Source organism: Pyxicephalus adspersus, chromosome 4 (genome assembly GCF_032062135.1).
Source record: "Pyxicephalus adspersus chromosome 4, UCB_Pads_2.0, whole genome shotgun sequence".
NCBI classification, from domain to species: Eukaryota; Metazoa; Chordata; class Amphibia; order Anura; family Pyxicephalidae; genus Pyxicephalus; species Pyxicephalus adspersus.
Window position 1 is genome coordinate 11,164,417 of NC_092861.1, and position 18,600 is coordinate 11,183,016.

At 37.6% G+C, this 18,600-nt stretch overlaps 1 protein-coding gene across 2 annotated transcripts; it reads left to right on the plus strand.

The window, feature by feature from the left end:
* Positions 1–4,489: 4,489 nt before the first annotated feature.
* On the plus strand, positions 4,490–18,530 carry LOC140328060 (cytochrome P450 2K1-like). 2 transcript variants are annotated; one of them, XM_072407383.1, is made up of 10 exons: positions 4,490–5,006; positions 5,641–5,838; positions 5,949–6,111; positions 8,426–8,575; positions 10,415–10,488; positions 10,727–10,903; positions 11,475–11,616; positions 13,374–13,558; positions 14,044–14,185; positions 17,962–18,530. In XM_072407383.1, the coding sequence occupies exons 2-10, from the start codon at positions 5,659–5,661 to the stop codon at positions 18,159–18,161; spliced, it is 1,413 nt and encodes a 470-aa protein (XP_072263484.1). In that variant the 5' UTR covers positions 4,490–5,006; positions 5,641–5,658; the 3' UTR covers positions 18,162–18,530. The 2 variants fall into 2 exon arrangements, with proteins under 2 accessions (XP_072263484.1, XP_072263483.1); XM_072407382.1 differs by lacking the exon at positions 10,415–10,488 and adding an exon at positions 10,182–10,342 and having other exon boundaries at positions 4,494–5,006.
* Positions 18,531–18,600: the final 70 nt, after the last annotated feature.

Below are 18,600 nucleotides of genomic sequence, written 5' to 3' on the forward strand. Positions count from 1 at the left end.
TGAACTAGTTCCTATACACCTGCTGCTTCCCTGCTGGTTCCCAGCCAACTTCCCTGTTCTGTTCCTGTGTTCCTGTCTGCCTGTGGATATCCCTGCATCACCCGGACCACTGCTGTTCCAGTGTCTCCTGTGTTCCCTGTGCCCGCAGTGGCTTCTGCATCAGTGCTGTCTGTCTCCTGGATCCCTGGCTTTTGACCCCTGGCGTGTGGCCTGACCTCTCTTGCTTGCTGCCTGTCTGGACCCTGGCTTTTCTTCACTACCTACCCTTCTGCTTAGTGATTTTGTGCCGTGCTTGCCCACCTTGGTGTGCTCAAGGACCCCAACCTGGCCGTAACCTGCAGCGCAACATCCTCACCATTAGTGGCTCTGGAGAAAATCTGGTTACAGCTTTGACTTTGCGCCTTGGCCCTTCTAAGGGCTTGCACCACCTCCATATGCCCCCTAGTGGTCCTGTCTCTCCGTGCATGACAGTTAGCCTGCTAATCAATTATCCTAGTGAGATGACAGGACCAATAGTACTTGTGGACATTTAGGAGTCCTATTCCTCCTCTGTGTTTCACTGCTGCTAGATGGCGGAATGCAATTTTCAGAGGCCCTAGTTGGGCCATATCTACTTACAAACATGCAAATGGCACCTTTCCTTTCACTGCATTCCCCCAGTGGTTGCTGAGATGGGGGTAGGTTGTATATTTGTTTATAGAAAGGAATTGTTTGGCTATATCATCAGATTTTAAGCGTAGTTTTCCAGAGGGGTCCCTAATCTGGGATACAGTGTTGAGTGCTCGTTTAGCCTATAAAGCTCTTGCCATGCTCATTGCTATGTTCATAAAAAAATTTGGAAGCTAGGGTGAACGAGCATTTGACTTGTGTAAAGAGAATTTCCTTCAGTTTATTCCTTAGTTCAGTTAAGTCTGTCAGGGTTTTTTCAGCTTGGAAGCGTTTGTGTGTTGCTTCTAGTTTGTGAATCTGATTTAGTAATTGGATAATGTCATTTTGTCTAGCCTTTTTAAATTTTGCAGTCCACTTTAGGAAAATGCCCCTGACCACACACCTATGTGCTACCCAGACCACTGCCTGATGCATATCTGGTTTTGTGTTGTGTTCAAAATATTCTTCTAGTCTGGTTGTAACAACCACTGCAACATCTCTTAATAAAGAAGGATTAAGTCTCCAGAATTTCGTCACGGGTTCACCATCTGGGAAGGAGAGAGCGAATGTGATCGGGGCACGATCTGAAACACTGGTTAAATGAAAGCTGAGGACAAGGAATCAAGGTCTCTCTGAGACAGAAAAAAGTAATCTAGGTGAGAATATCTATTGTGAGAGTGTTGGAAAAAATTGTAATCTTTGGTACTGGGATATAGTGTTTGCAAGATGTCGTTAATCATTAGCGATGACAAGTAGAATTTTTTTAGTTCAAAGTGTTTTAAAGGTCAGAGTGGGAGCGCCTGTGGGGGGAGTCTAATATTGGGTTTAAGGGTACGTTAAAGTCACCCCCTGGGATGAGTATTCCTGTGGAAAAACCTTGAAGGAGTCTCGCTACTTTTTTAAAGAAGTTAGGTTGACCCACATTGCGGGCATACACATTAGCCAATGTTACTGGTTTGTGATGTAGATCTCCTTTTAATAATAGGTATCAGCCTTCTGGGTCAACCATTTGATTGGTAATCTGAAAAAGAACTTGGTTTGTGAGTAATATCGATACCCCCTTAGATTTGGAGATTGGGCTTGTTGCCTGATATGCTGTTGGGTATTTGGTTGATGTTAGTTTTTGAATGCTAGGGGGTCGAAAGTAGGTCTCTTGAAAGAATATTATTTGGGGTTTGTGTCTGTGGGCCAAAAGTAGGATCGTTGATCTTTTTTCAGGGATATTAAGTCACTTATTATTTATTAAAAGAAATTTCCAGCAACAGGGTATGTTGCCTCTGGGGCTGTTGAGTGGGGGTCCGACAGGGGAGTCCATGATGTTAAATGGAGAGTCAGGGTTTAAGAAAGACATAAATCTCAAGACACAAAGGAAATTAGCTAGCAATGCAACTAGAAATTAAATTAAGACCTATTGTAAACTTTATGTATGTGTAGTATCCTGTAGGTTTGTTAACAGAACATATGAGGTAGAACACACCTAAAAAAAGAGAACAGATGGTGTAAAGATGACAAAACAATGGGGGGTGGGATAGGCTTTTGTTTTCTACCTTAGAAATCCGGAGTCGGTTTTAAAGTTTCAAATCCACTTGCCAGGAAAAAAACGGATGTGGTCAGTCAGGTGAGTACAACATAAATGAGAGGGGGGAATTTTAGAGTGTAGGGAGTGTTGTTAATAACATATAAGGGGGTATATCTACACACCCGGAGGGAACAAATATTTAGCTTCAAATGAGGAAAGTAATTTTTTCATTGGGAATGATACACAATAGTAGAGCATAAAGTGTTACTTGGCTATTCCATCTTTCAGAGCAATATGTTCCTCTGATGTTTAAAATTCCACTTATGGAAATAGACTATCATTCAAATACTGTGAAATAGTATATAGGAGTATAGAAAGATTGCTGACGGGTGCATTAGTGTTAATAGATAACCACAACAATACAGGAACTGCTTATGGAAAGATATCAAGATATTCCTCTGGGTATTGCTAACTCAAAAAATGCCACATTTTGGATTAGTACTCCACAGTTTTAGGAATGGCCTGACATCACCATGATGTAAGAAAGTAATCACTTAAAAGTTAGTTAACCATTTTACTAAAGTCTGTTCAGAATGTGTGGGAAAATTTGTTAAAATTGGATAGTCTAGGGATTATTCACTGTGGGAATGTGGCTTACAGTATATAGGATATTGGTATTAAGCCTTGAAAAACAAATATCCTAGTTGCATTGATGGAGATCTTGAGTATTCTTGTTGTGAGGAACTTAACATATCAGGCAAGTTATGTCTAGGTTGTGAACTAAATGGCTTTCCAAATGACTGTTTTCAGCCAATTTTCCCCATTGTTTGTGAGAAAAAAAGATGCAAATGTTCTCTCGGGGTTTTTATGCCCCTTTTAGTGTTTCAGACATGTTCAAAGCCAGTCAGGTGTAGTGAAATAAATAGTCCCCAAAGGTTGGAATTGTGCACAGGTATTACATCACCTTCCCTATGCTCTTGAGTAAAGGTATTGGAGGCTTGGGTTTCATGGATAGTAATCTGGCCTCTTACTGAGTTGTACCTACATGACTTATAGGGCATGATTTATGAAAGCTCTCCAAGGCTGGAGAGAATACACTTTCAGAAGTGAAGCTGGTTGATCCAGAAAACATGAAATGGATTTTTAAAAATCATTTGCTAGTTGCTAGCAAATGTTTTAAATCCTGGACCAGATCCATTCCAGGTTTGCTGGATCACCCAGCTTCACTGATGAAAGTGTATTCTCTCCAGCCATGGAGAGCTTTTATAAATCAGGGCCATGGGCTGTGGAGTGTTATAAGAAAGAACCAGTTAGTCGTTCACTGTGATATTCAGTGTCTCTGTGCTTAAAAAATCATTTAAAGAAGTAGAGATATATGCTGGTGGAGGACTGAATGCACAGAAGTAAAAGTAAGTGGGTTTGTTGCTCTGTAGCCCACTGTACTGTGCTTATGGAGATTTCCAATAGGTCCTGATGTTGCTGGGGTCTAAACCACACAAGGAGGTCTAATAAATATAAAAGGTTCTGCCTTGCTACTCACTTACTGTGGGAAGAATTGATGTGGAACAGGAGGAGAAAAGAACAGCATGTTTTATGTGCAGGTATTCACACACAGGCAGCAGTCGGAATCCAAGATGGCCATTGGGTGTCACGCGGCTGGAATTGGAGCTCTGATTTTGAGCTCTCTCCTTGATTGCCAAAAACACTGAAAATCGTGCTGCTTCCCTACTTGATCCTTCGATCCCCCAAACTGGCTTTTTGAGCGATTGAGAGGTTTTTACGTCTCAATGCCATGTTGATTGCGAAGACTAGATCAGAGCTCCGTGATCTTGCGGCTTCCTATCACTGCTCCTCCCCTGAAAGCCCTGCGCCTGATCTATATATGTGCGATAAGCTATTTGAAATAAGCAACCTAAGTAGAATCTTTAGTTATCACAGTATTCCACTCTGTTTTTCTCTCTCTATATGTTATATTTCTGTAAAATGAAATGATGACAGATCATTTAATATCAGCAAGTAAAATACAATTGCAAATAAAAAAAAAACTTTGTCATAGAACAGGGTTCCAGGGTATTTAAAAAATGTTTTAAACTTTTACACGTCTAAACCTTTGTTCCTATCAGTTTTATAAAAACAAATAGGTCAATGCGCCTCTATCCATCTGGCACATATTGTAATTTTCTGGTTATTCGGTAGTTTGTATAAATAATGCAATGTTTATCTTAAAGCTTTGTTACAGACAGGGATCACTTGCTATCTGGTATTTGGTTGTCATCACAATTAGAAAAAAAAGATGCAACTGTGTGTGTGTGTTGAACAGAGCATGTAATCCTAAAAGAAAAGATTGCAGACTCCAGTGCAGATTTCTTCTAATTCAATGCTTGTATAACACAAGTATACAGACCAAGAAATGTTAGTGCAGAACTGTTGGTATTACTCCTTTTTTACTCACTACTATCTTAAGGAACATTTGCACTTTAAAATAAGACTTACTTGGGACTCATTTACTCTCTACCATCTCTGAACTAAAGACACAGGGACAGATTTATAAAAGACCCTCAAGACTGGAGAAGAAAGACTGTCTTGGGAGAACCTGGAAGATTCTAAAAATTTGGAATCCATTCCATGTCCATTCTCTCTCATCTTGGAGAGTGATAAAAAAAAACAAACCCAATTGTCTCGGTGAAATTTGGGAAGCTCTAATGTGCAAGCACTGCAAGTATGATTCAGCAAAATGGGAAGCCAAGTGAGCTCAGGAGGGAGGAGTGAATTATGTGCCTTTATGTATTTAAGTGCACTTATCCAGTGAATAAATCAGCTATGCTGTATTCAATTGCAGGTAGGTGAGGTTTACATGCTTTAAAGATTGCCTATAACAGAGTGTATATGTATGTGTATATATATATATATATATATATATAATATAGTGTTGTTTTATCCTGAGCTGATGGTTGTGTGATTATTGCAATATCACAGCTTGAGTGTTATTTTGTGTTTCCAAAGTAATACTGCAGAGTGTAATGGGGATTAGATAAAATCCCTCCAACCACTTACTAATTTCAGTTTATGTAATGATATATTGTGATTGCGTTGTCCCAGTGTGGAATCAGACAGTTCCAAGACAAATACCTTAATTGAGTCTTCATCTGGGAATAAACATTTCTACATGTGCATTGTCTCTATGCAAATTGTTGGGAAGAAGGTGGCGGGCAAGTTTGGGTTTATTAGAAAGAAGTGGGGCTTTTGGCACTGTGAGATGAACATTTACAAAATGTACATAGACTTTTCATATCTGCCAAAATGGTGATTGCACTCTTGATGGCAGATCTTAATGGACATGGTGCATCAGTGCATTACTTGTTAGTCAGTTTATGACTACAATATTAAAGGTGACCTACACCTAAGACCTTATGCTTGAATATCAACTTATGTATTAGTAAAATTACTTTTATATTTATATTGTCTCTTTTCAGAATTTATTAAAAAAAAACATGCTTTCTTTGGATCCAATTATAGCTTTCATTGTTATTGTCCTATGTTTTCTTGCTATAAAAAGTTTCCATGTGCCAAAAGATGGTCTTAATGCTTTCCCACCTGGCCCAAAAGCATTGCCATTAATTGGAAACATTCACATGCTGAATCTGAAGCGACTACAGGATTCTTTCATGAAGGTATTTTTTTTTTTATAAAGAATACATTTTCAGTTTTTTTTTTCCTTCATTCATTTCAGACATTTTGTAAATGAATATCAGGATGTTTATTTATTTATTTTTATTTCCAGCTATCCAAGAAGTATGGATCAGTATTTAGTATACAGATAGGCACACAGAAAATGGTGGTACTGTGTGGCTATAAGGCTGTAAAAGATGCTCTTGTCAATCATGCACAAGAGTTTGGAGAAAGACCAGCAATTCCAATATTCAAGCTATACCACCGGGGACATGGTGAGTTTTTCTTTTTACCCGTTTACATCATTCTACATCAATCTAAAAGTTATTTGAAATTTTACTAGACTATAATTTATAATATATTAGACTAAATTATAATTTATTAAAGTGTTAATCATATTTAGTCATGTGAAAAAATACATACACTTTCAATTCTATTGATTTACATATAAGAACATAAATAAACAAATCAGTAGGTTCTAAAGGTTTTAAAGACTTGAATCAAACCTTATGTGTAAAACACACAACAGATTGCACCATGTCATCATATACCAAAGATTAAGCCAAAATATTGAAGCCTTGTGTAGAAAAACAAAGTACACCCCATGATTCAAAAGTTGTAGAATTAACATTAGCAGCAATAACTTGACACTATCATTTATGTCCATTTTTCTTTACAACATTGCTTCAGTTCATTGAGAGTTGTGGATGTTTAGCTGCGAACACACGTTCAATAATTGTCATTGGAAAGCATCTTTTATGATCCTTTCCAATGACAAAAGACTGAACAATGCATGAAGACCTCTGTACAGACACGATGGAGCAGCACCCCGCTGCGCTCTCTCCCCTTCACATTCATTACAATCATTTGTGGATCCGCAAGGTCGGATCGGTGAACGCTGTACACACGCCAGATTCTAATTCGATATCAGCCCTGAGGCGATTATCGGAAGAGAATCATCTGAAGTGTGTACATAGCCTTTGTTTTTACAGATCTCTCCAGGATTCTTTACAGCATTTTAATCTGCATGAGGTCTAGACTCGGATCAGACCATTGCATTGTTACACTTTGATTATTTTCTTTTTTAGCCATTCTGTTGTAGATTTGATGGTGTGCCTGTGATCACTGTCTTGTTAATTGACTCAGTTTTGGCCAAGCTTTAGATATCATTAAGATGGCCTTTTATGTGACTTTAGAACACCTTGTTATAAATAGAAGTTCATGATTGACGCAAGGTGCCCAGGTTCCATGGCTGCAAAATGAGCCCAAATCATCATCCTCCACCACTGTGCTTGACATTTGGTGAGGTGTGTAGCCACATTGCACAGCAACTTGTCTAGCAAAAACCTCATAAGTCCAAAGGGCATCTTTCAGGAGTCTTGTGGCTTGTTCAGATGCAAGTCGTGATTCCATGTTCTTTTAGGAGAGAAGATGCTTTCTCCTGAAAACGATGTGTGACAATTTTACCAACAACAAATGTTAACACAGCATAATATTACAACAAACATTTTCTTGCCAAACAGAATAAAGTCATTTTGGGTTATGTTTGATGCACAAATTTTAAATATGGTATTGGTTTTGCTAGATTTTTGCAAATGGCTATGGAGATAGTGTACCATTATGCTCATAGTAGCACCCAAATTTTTAATGTTTCAGAGCAAGTTTTGTACCGGTTCTTCATAATTTTGTGTTTTATGGTTACTCAAGAAGTGCCAGACAGAACCTTCAGTATCAGTCATGTAACTTGTGAAATCATTTATCAGTTTCTGAATCTGGGGTCCATCAAAGATTCCTGCTTTTAATTTTTCAGTACTCAACAATTTTTCAGTACTCAACAACAGTGCTCTGACAAATTGCTTCATTAATCCCAACTTTATGAGTAGTGGAGGGGGAATGATTTTTTCTTTGTCAACCAATAGCTCATTAATGAGGTTCACTGCACCTTTTTTCATGTTTTCTCCTGGAGGCCATGTCACTTTTTTCCAAAAATTCTGCTTTGCTCTATTATCCCACAAGCTGATGAAACATGGGCACATGGCCCCTGATTCATCAAGCAGAATCGAATCCGGCTGGCAGTGAGGCGAGTGTACGCGCACACTCGAGTCCGGACCGCGGTAAACCGCGATCGCTGGCCGCACGTACTTTCGCGCTTCCAGCGAGCGCGGATTTTATTGATGAATCAGGGGCATTGTGTATCCACTTTGCTGTCCAAGTAGGAAGTTCACCATTTTTAAATAAACATGGTCCAATTGGTGTTCATGATAACAAAGCTTTTGTAAGACCATTTTGAAATTTTCATAAAGATTGATAATAATATGCTGTGTTAACATGTTGTTGTTGGTAAAATCGATTCCTGTATCACAAGAACCAGAGCCAATTGAGGTCATTATTTCAAAAACTAAAACCCTTCTAGCAAAACCAATACCATATTTGGAATCTGTGCATCAAACATAACCTAAAATGATTTTATTCTGGCAAAAAATTATTTGTTGACCAGTGTAATAGTACATGCAAATAGCACATGCCTAATTTTCTTGTAGAGAAAACTGACCATAAGCACATTAGCACCATTTGATGTCTCTTCTATAGGGGTACTATTTTCCCATGGAGACAACTGGAAAACAATGAGGAGATTTACTCTTTCAACACTGAGAGACTTTGGAATGGGGAAGACATCACTGGAGAATAAGATTCATGAAGAATGTGATGCTTTAATCAAAACATTTAAATCTTTTGAAGGTAAGTATAAACTCTAAATTCAGGCACTCACAGAGCTTCATAAGAGAACACTAATAGAAAAATGAATGCCCTAATAAATATTTTTTTCAGTGGGTGACAGCTGGCATTTCACATAGTTAAACCTGCAAAAAAAGTTCCCCAAGAAAAAAATCCTTAACTTGCTTGTATATGTATATGAAAAATTTGTACAAACACTTACCTAGGTGTTTTGCTAAAAATACCCTCAGCCCTTTCTGTGAACCAAGTTGCAGGTTTTGTAATTCTGTGTTATCCTTTTGTTACAATGGCAACCAATCAGATTTTATCTGCAGTTCAGACATGGGGAAAAAAAGAATCTGAAAATTTGCTTTAGAAACAAATGTTCCAATTAACATACTTTTCAGAAAGGGAGCCCTTCATTCACAGTCTTTAAAATTTATCTAAACCCAAGAACAAAAATGTTATTGTATGATTTTGCAGTTTACTGGGTGTGGTGGCTGCATTAACTTTTTTCACCTTAACACACCTACTGTTTTAGGGTAGCTATGCTCACTCCTCCACTGTACCTATGGAGGAGCAGTGTAGCCACCACTGGACAGCAGCATTGTCACCGTAATAATAGGTTAGTGTTAGATGGCCTAGCAGATGTAAATGGACTTTAATTTGGTATTCAGGTATGTAAAGCCCAAATCCAGCTCACATTTTCATAAAGTATAATATTTTTTACCTAGCTCATACCTATATGAATATAAGCTAATCATTGAAAGCACATCATCAGTATTAAATGGTTTGTCAAAAACTCTGGCTGTTAAAAAAAACAAATAAAATAAATACCATAAAAATAATAGAATTGGCGCTTATTTAGACTATTGGTTTTGAAAGTGGTTTCCTAGCTGTTTATGACGGAGAAAAACCAAACCACCACCAAGCCCCCTCATATTATTCAACAAAATGAAAACGATTAACATTTTTGCAGGCATTTTTATGGATTTGTATTTGCAATGTGATGATCTTTGCAGGTTGGTAGCAAGTTCAACCATCCCCATAGATTAAAAGTGCCTGAAATGGCATTACTATGCATAATGTTTGCTGCGAAAGTGGTAAAAACAAACGCAACTGTCTAAATAAGCAATTACTTGCAGAGAGAGAGATGAGAGATTCTGAAAAACAAAAACATGTTAATAATGATAACATAATTCATATGATAACATGATTCATAATATATTTACTTTATCATTTTACCAATAGTTTTACAATAAAATATTGTAAATATACCTCTAACATGATTTTACTATCCATTTGGGGAGATACTACTTCACTTATGACGCTCAGTGTCTAGAAAAACAATAGAACATTAAAGGAAACCCATCTATCCCAAGTGAGAAAAATATTATATTCGTTACCTTTATGACTAAATTCAATTAGCAGAAATCTCCCTTTTCTCCTGTTCTAATGACAGCTTAAAATCTTTAATTTTAAGTGTACGCAGAAAGGATGAATGTCCTAAATGATGACATAGATAACAATAAAAACAAGGGTTCTAATCCATGTCTACATAGAAAAAACATTGGCTTTAGGTTCATTTTAGTTCAAGGTTTGAAAGTCTTAATCTTTTCCTTTATATCAGGCAAACCATTTAATAATGCAATGATCATGAATTGTGCTGTAGCCAACATAATAGTATCTATTATACTCGGCCGTCGCTATGATTTTGAGGATCCAACTTTTAAAAGGCTAATGAGTTTATTGATGGAAAGTGCAAAGCTTTTGGGAAGTCCCATGGTTATGGTAAGTACTTTTATTTTACATTTGCTATAAACTAAAGTATAAGGCAACTTCAAAATGTTTAACCTTCCACAGGTTTTGGGCTTAAAGGCAATTCTATTAGTAAACAAAGAACTTGTATACCACCTGAAGATGTCCACTATAACATAGTAAGTATCAGGTGCACATTAGCATCATTACAGTTAACAGCTCAAATAAACTAGGAAAAATTTGACCAGATCCAGAAATGTAAATTTACTAATGAATGTGTAGCTAGATAAATAAGGCTTCATGGAAGAAAAAGTGAGGGGAGCTGGCACCAATAAATATTTAAATGAAATGAAATATTCATGAGATTTAGGATTATTGTTAAAAATATTATTCTTGGGTATTCTTTTTCCTTTGAAGCTGTACAACACTTACCCAAAATTAATGAAATGGATACCTGGGGACCATAAAACTCTTCTCAAAAATGCTGCTGAATTTCAAGGTTTCCTAAAAAGTAATTTCACCAATCGCGTAGATCAGCTGGACAGAAATGACCCGAGAAACCTGATTGATGTGTTCCTTATAAGACAGCAAGAGGTATCACACCACTGAGTGTTGTCTGTCAAATATTAATGTTGGTAGAACTATGTAACTAGAGATGTAACAGTATTCCCACCTAACATTCTTAAGGAGATGCCTTACAAAATTTTCAACTGTTCTATACAAGTTAAATTCGGGGACATCAATTTGCATAGAATAACTGACTGGTTTTCTTTGAACAATGTGTGTTGCTTAACAGAGGCTAATCTTCAGCTTTTTTGACCCAGTAAGCAACGTTTGAGAGACCTTACATTTCCACTGCCCGCTGTGAATATTGATATTTGATGCACAATAGTGAGGTGGGTCATTATATATGACCAGGAAGGCAACATGAGAAAGATGCGCAAGGTAATACATGAATCTTAATCCCATTGTGAAACAATATAACATCTGATTTTGAGTTTCACATGCAGTTTCAATGCATTCTATGTTGGTTCCCATCTCCAAACCACTGAATTACATAGTTGATGCTGTCAGTAATGCTCTGTGCCTTGATACTAAGGATATGTACTTACAAGCATGCATAGTGACATTGATACATTTTTTGGAATTTGTGTTTCCATTCCAGGAGAAACCTTACCCTGGCTATTACTTTCACAACCATAACCTAACCATACTTTTAAGCAACTTGTTTGCTGCTGGGACAGAGACGCTTTCCTCCACTCTGAGATGGGGACTTCTGCTAATGATGAAATACCCTGAAATTCAGAGTAAGAACTCGGTGTAGATGTAGAATATAATATAAACTGATATTCCCACCATTGATATTATCTAGTGGTTTGGAGTTACCCACTGGCATATATTTCTTTATTATATTTCTGGGTAAGTAAGAAAAAACATGATGCTTTATTTGCTGTAACAAATATAAGACAGAGGGCAAGGAAATACACTAAAGGATTTTATTATCTGAAATAAATCAAAGTAGTATGGCATATGTCCTTCATCTGACCTGCTATATAATCTGATGAAGGCTTGTGCCCAAAACTGTTGCCATTTTCTTGGAACCTAAACTTCTATTGAACAGAGCAACCACTATATACATAAACAAAACCAAGGGCTGGATCAGTAGCTGTATCCTTTTACAAGGAAGTAGAATATGAACAAGGAACTTGAGTGTATTTTAATTTACCCTTTAATATATAGAAATCTAGATATTTATGCTCATCATAAATATATTCAATATTTTAGCACACAGCCTATTTGCCTTAACAAGAAAATCTTCACCACATCATTTAGGACTGATTAGAAAATCAGTAAAAACTGCTTCATGATTTACCAATATTAGACAGGTACTTACATGACAGTAACTGGATGTAAATTGAAATTGTAGTTTAAATATCCCCTTATATTTCATATCTATTTGTAATTTTAAAGAAGGTTATAAATATAATGCACAGTTGTTTTGTAGTCATAAATGTATGTAATATATAAATAGAAGCAGGGTAGTTTTATAGGTGAAATAGCTCTCATGGCAGGGAGGACATTTTGTCCCCTGTACATAACACAAACATTTGTTTGCCTTACCATTGATAGATTAGATCATCTCATTAAATGGAATGAAAAGGTTATTTAAAATAAAAAAATCACACTTACATTTACTTCCGCCTCGATTCTCCATAGCTGGCCTCAATTTGGTACCACAATGTCCTGGATTCTTCCTTCGTTCACACCGATCCCGGCCCCAGATCAGGCATGCGCACTAGGAGCACCCTGAAGCCTCCTGGGATATGAGACATAGGTATCCCAGGAGGCTTCAGGGTATCCCTTCTGTGCATGCCTGATCTCGGGCCAGGATCGGCATGAACAGTGGAAGAATCCAGGACATTGCAGTACCAAATGCACCCTAAATCAGTCTTTACCATCTATTTAGGAAAAAAAAACATTTTTATTCGAAAAGGTTATCTAGCATTATATACAAAGTAAAAATTGTGGTGATAGGTCCTCTTTAAGGACAAAGATGTGGCTTGTTGTAAATACCATGTCAAATGGTAGGTGTAGTCCGGCTTTCTTAAAATTAGATGGGATTTAAGAGATATTGAATAATAGAACTGGACCAACAGCCCCTTTATCTAAAGCTCACTTGCACCCCCTGTACACCAACACCCACTGCACTCTCCTCACACATAACTCACCTTCACTTCCTGCATATAACTTACCTGAGCCAACTGTATATAGTCCACCCACACCCCCTGTACCCTTTCTACAGAATTTACCTGCACCCAATGCAGTCCTAGTATGGTGGGTGGTAGTGGTCTTAGCACCTAGGGCGTGTGCAGTGCTTCTATTACCTTGTGCCTTGTTTACCATGTAGTTTCATCACTACTACTACCTGCCATGTTTACAGTGTATTATCTGTTGCCATCAGGCAGTTCCTTTATTAATGGTCCAAAAAGTAGGCCTGAATAAAAGGTTCATGGAAATAACAGTACCGAATTATCTTCCTTTTGTGTATATATTCTTTTAACAGAGACCGTCCAGAAGGAAATTAATAAGGTGATTGGTTTCTCATGGCCCCAAATTTCTCACAGGAAAGAATTGCCCTATACAGATGCCGTCATTCATGAGATACAAAGGTTTGCCAATATTGTACCAAACAACCTTCCACATGAGACAACTACAAATGTCACATTCTGGGGATACAATATACCAAAAGTATGTATGTACTCTACACCAGACCATTCACTCTGCTACTATGTATCTTTGTTTTACAATCCTTCATCTGACTGAGATTTAAAACCTAAGAACAAAAATATCATAAATTGCAGGTATAGAATCAGTAGCTTAGTGGCAAACGAGAAATATGTCTGCAAGCAAAATCGGTATGTTCCTTCCCACTTCACAATTAGTTTGAGGTGCCTTGATTACATTTTAAGCTATAGGTGAAGAGGAAGGTCCAGGCAACAGGATGGGTGAACATTTCTAGGGGCACCACTGGAAATACAATTAAATTTCATGAAGGAAATGGCTTCACATGATGAGATTCAGGACTCCTATTCTATGTCTGCCTTCATTATTTATTTTTTTCTTACTCATTTCTCATTTTGGTAATCTTCTCTCTACTTTTTGTCTTAATGGTAATGCATTTTCTATACCTGAATAGGGCCTAAAAAATTTACAAAAAGCATTCTTTATTTTAGGGAACTTACATTATCCCATCACTAACAACTGTTCTGCGAGATAAGACATATTTTGAGAGACCAGATGAGTTTTACCCTGAGCATTTTTTGAATGCCGATGGACAGTTCAGAAGAACAGAAGCTTTTATACCCTTTTCAGCAGGTAATATACTGTGGGACTATGGCCTGTTATAATAAAAAAAAGAATTTAAATATTATTAAAAGCAAAGCTTTGACTAGAGAGGTGAGTGGTTGCTTTTAACAATTGTGCATATAAAAGAGAAACAGTTGGACAAAATTAAGATTGGAAAAGCACCAGGACCTGATGGATTACATCCACGTGACCTCAAAGAGCTTAACTCAGTTACTACAAAGCCATTGTTTCTAATTTTAGAGACTATTTAATCACTAGCATGGTATCAATAGATTGGCACAAGGCCAGTGTGGTTCCAATCTTCAAAAAGGGAGCAAAGTCATTACCAAGTAACTACAGACCAGTAAAGTTTGTTGGAAAGGTCCTAGACGGTTTGATAAAGAACAGAGGTGTAGTGGGACGGGCACACGTATGTATGCTTTGCCCTCACTTTTTTTGAGAATGAGGTGTTTACATAACAACCATGTGCACTTGCCATGCATTGCCCCGTGCCCCCTCTTTTTTTGTTTACAACTACACCCCTGATAAAGAACCACATAGAGGAGTTTCTGCTATAAAATAATATTATAGGTGATAGCCAGCATGGATTCAGGAAAGACTTAAGGTTTTAACAAATTATCTTTCTTTTTATGAGTAGTGATTTAATGATTCATACTCTGCCTGATCTAAGGGTATTAGGGGAGTACCAAATGGCCTTTGATACCTATAAATGTAAAGTTATGCACTTGGGGTATAAGAACATGCATGCATTCATACTGTCTAGAGGGAATACATTTGAGGGAGTCAGAAATGGAAAAGGATATGGAGTTTTGGTGAATCTGAGACTTTTTAATAGCATGCAATGTCATTCTGCAATATCTAAAGCTAGCAAACTACTTTCTTGTATTAAAAGTGGAATAGACTGCAGAGATTGAGCCATAAACCTGTTCCTGTACAAAACATTGGTAAGTAGGGATGAGCGATAATGACTCATTGGCATTCTCGCAAAAATTTCCTCGAACTTCCGATGGGTCTGTGAAATTTCGGTGAACCAATTTCGCAAAACCATCGGAAGATCAAGGAAATCATTACGATACCCGGCATTAGAAATTAATAACCTCTAGTGCCCCAGATTGCAGTGGATTCTCAGGGCTGCAATCATTCTTGCAGCCCAGGTAATCCTCCTGTTTGTGATCCCTGGCACTAGAGGTTAAATAGAGACAGGTCTCCCCATTCAAAACCTCCGGTGTTCTCTGATTGGCTGAGGAAAGCTTTCCTCAGACAATCAGAGAGCACTAGAGGTTTTTAATGGGGAGACTTGACCCCATTTAACCTCTAGTGCCAGGCATTGCACACAGAGCTGATCAATGAATGCAGCACCAGCTGGCGCTGCATTCATTGATCAGAATAGTCCACATTTTTTTTTTTGGAAAAATTTGAATGGGGAGACTTGTCCCCACTTAACTTCTAGTGCCAGGGATCGCACACTGAGCTGATCAATTAATACATTTTGGTAAGAAAGAACGGCCGAATTCGCCACAAGATCTAGTTTGAAAAACTTGCTCCCTCATCCCTATTGGTCAGACCACATCTGGAATATGCAATCCAGTTTTAGGCACAAGTTCACAAAAAGGATTTTGTGGAATTGGAGATGCAGAGAAGGGCAACTAAACGAATGCAAGGAATGTAGGAACCTAGCTCTGAGGAGGGGCTGAACTGAATCTAATCTCCCTTGAGAAGAGACTTATACTCCCTTATATGATTATCCTGTATAAATATATAAATGGTCCATATAGAAACTGTTTTCACGATTATTCACTTAGATTATTACAAAGGACAAGAGGGCACTCTTTGCTTCTGGAGGAAAAAATGTTTAAGCACTGAATAAGGAAGGGTTCACTGTAAGGTCTGTGAAAATGTGGAAAAGGCTCCCTCAGGGAGTAGTTTCAGCAACTACTATAGATTTATTTACCAAAAAGCTGGATGCTTTTCTAGAAACACAGAATATAACTGGATATTTAAAGCTTTAAGGTAAAAATAACAGAGATTGTTGTTCCAGCGAACATCCAATTGCACACCCAATTTGCCTGTTGGAGCAAATTGTACCAGAGTTTTTTTGCCTTCCTCTGGATCAACTACTGTATGTTGTGAGATCAGCCGTTGCAACAGGGGGGTTTGAAACAGGGAACAGGGCCAGCAGGTTAAAAGTGCATCATGGGTTTTATTCACTAATAATATTTCCATGCAAAACAGGCAAAATAAAACAAACAGCAAAGTTAAAGCCCGGACCCTTGGCGTCTAATTCACTGTTAGTTCCCTTTACTAACAATCCAGCCCAACCTAGTGCTATGCAGGACTCTAAGGCCTTAACCATACAGCTTTCCCAACAACATCTGTGTCTTTACTCACAGCTCACCAGCCAAAAACAGAGCCACAGCAATAAGCAGGCTGAAAGTTTATATCCCAAGCCTAATTTCCAGGATGCACTTCAGGTAAGACAGTTACACCTGATCACAACAAGGCCTGTTTATCTCCCCCACCTGGCCAAGCTCATTGTCATTCAGCCTGGTACTTCAACCACACCTTCCGGTCAAAAGAAAAACTGTCTGACTAAACATACTCTGCGTAACCTGTATCTGGGGTAAATGTACCTGTCCTCCTGGACGAAACCCTGTGATTTCTTTGGACAGCTGTTACAATATCTAAAGGGTTTTTGTCTGGAATATGTTTATTTTCCTAGTGGTTGAACTTGATGAACTTATGTCTTTTCATCAACCTCATTAACTGTATGTAAAACTATATGAGAAGTTAGATCCTCAGGTTATATTGTGTTTCTGTGGTTTCTCTGTTTCTTCTGGTGACCTAGTCAATGGGAAAGAAAATTTGGAGGGAGATAAACAGAAAAAGTGTGGAACTCTTGAGACTTTCCTTTTCTTTATATTGATTTAGCTTACCTCTTGCTGTATCTACAGGATGGGAACAATTTTACTAACCTAATGACAGATGTTGGCTTGAAATATTCTTTAACTATTTTATTCTATTTTACATTGAGTCACTGATCTGACACTTTATCCCTTAAAGAAACTAATGTAAATTCTACATTTTCTAAAAATTACCCATGGCTCCCAATTACCATGGAACAGACAGTACTTATTCTTGAACATTGGTCACTCGAGTAGAAACAATGTAAATAATGCATTATGGGAGGCATCACATGTAGGTTTTCCACAACAGAACATTCATTTATGTCTGATGTCAAAATAAGAGCTTGCAGTCGCTGACTGCACTGTCTTTTTCCAACAATCATTTACAACAGTTTTTAGGACTTTGTTATTTTGTGCCTTTTAAATATTTACATAAGTGTTTTGTGGAGAGGGGTTGGAGGGTAAGATAAAAAGTTGTACTGCCCCCTATTGATGTACAATTAATATTTTTTAAAGTGCACCACACATACATTTTTAGGGTTTACCACACAACCACACATTGGGGCCATGCATTCTAAAGTACATTTAGGGTGCAATTAACAGTGAATTACAAGACAAGCCACCATATGTTGTTTGAGCAACATTAATGGGATAATATTTCATGTAGTCCTCCTGGTATAGGGAAAGGGGCTCACATGTTTGGTGTATCAGTCCTGCATCATTCATGTGGGTGATGCTATTTTTATTTTTAAACAATAAAAAATCAGAAATTCAATAAAAGTGTAGTGCATATGATGACAAATAGGGATATCCACTACAAGTAAATAAACCTGATTAAAGTTAGTATGTCATATTTGAGGTATTTCTTTATCTATCTTTTAGGTAAGAGAAGTTGTGCTGGGGAGAACTTGGCTAAAATGGAGCTGTTCCTCTTCTTTACAAGACTGCTGCAAAACTTTACCTTCCAAGCTCCACCTGGGGCAATTTTGGACCTCACTCCTGCAATAGGAATAACGACACCACCACAGAATCATATGATCTGTGCTATTCCCCGGACCTGGACAGATTCAGCCACTCAGTGATTATTTGGTAAAGGAGTAGAGCATGTTCACTTTTCAGAATGGGATGTTTTTGTAAGAAAGGCTGTGTGGTGCTAGTAAGGCCTGCCCATTGAAAATTGCTGGGATAATGTTAACGCAGATAACGCGGATAATGCAGTCTACAATGATGGGATTGGATAAACATAGTTTAAATCACAGAAATTTTTTGTCTTTCCAGTTAATCAAAACAAACTTGTTTGAAGATTAAATACTCAAGGAAGAGTCAAATCCATAACACAGAACTGTCCCTTCTTGCATATCTACTTTTTTAAAGACGCTTTAAAATTAGGATAGGCAAAGGACCCTGATATTGACACAAATAAAAGAGTCCCTTTTTCTTCTGCATAAAAACACTGTGTGATTTATATCTTGTTATAAATATTTTTGACTTTAATACCTATTCAACAATAGTAATAATTTC

Bases quoted from the DNA above. Each gene is read 5' to 3' on its own strand.
- LOC140328060 (XM_072407382.1), top strand. From the start codon at position 5,659: ATGCTTTCTTTGGATCCAATTATAGCTTTCATTGTTATTGTCCTATGT. The intron at 5,839-5,948 runs GTATTTTTTTTT...TTTTATTTCCAG, and splicing joins TACAGGATTCTTTCATGAAG to CTATCCAAGAAGTATGGATC. The intron at 13,559-14,043 runs GTATGTATGTAC...TCTTTATTTTAG, and splicing joins GGGGATACAATATACCAAAA to GGAACTTACATTATCCCATC.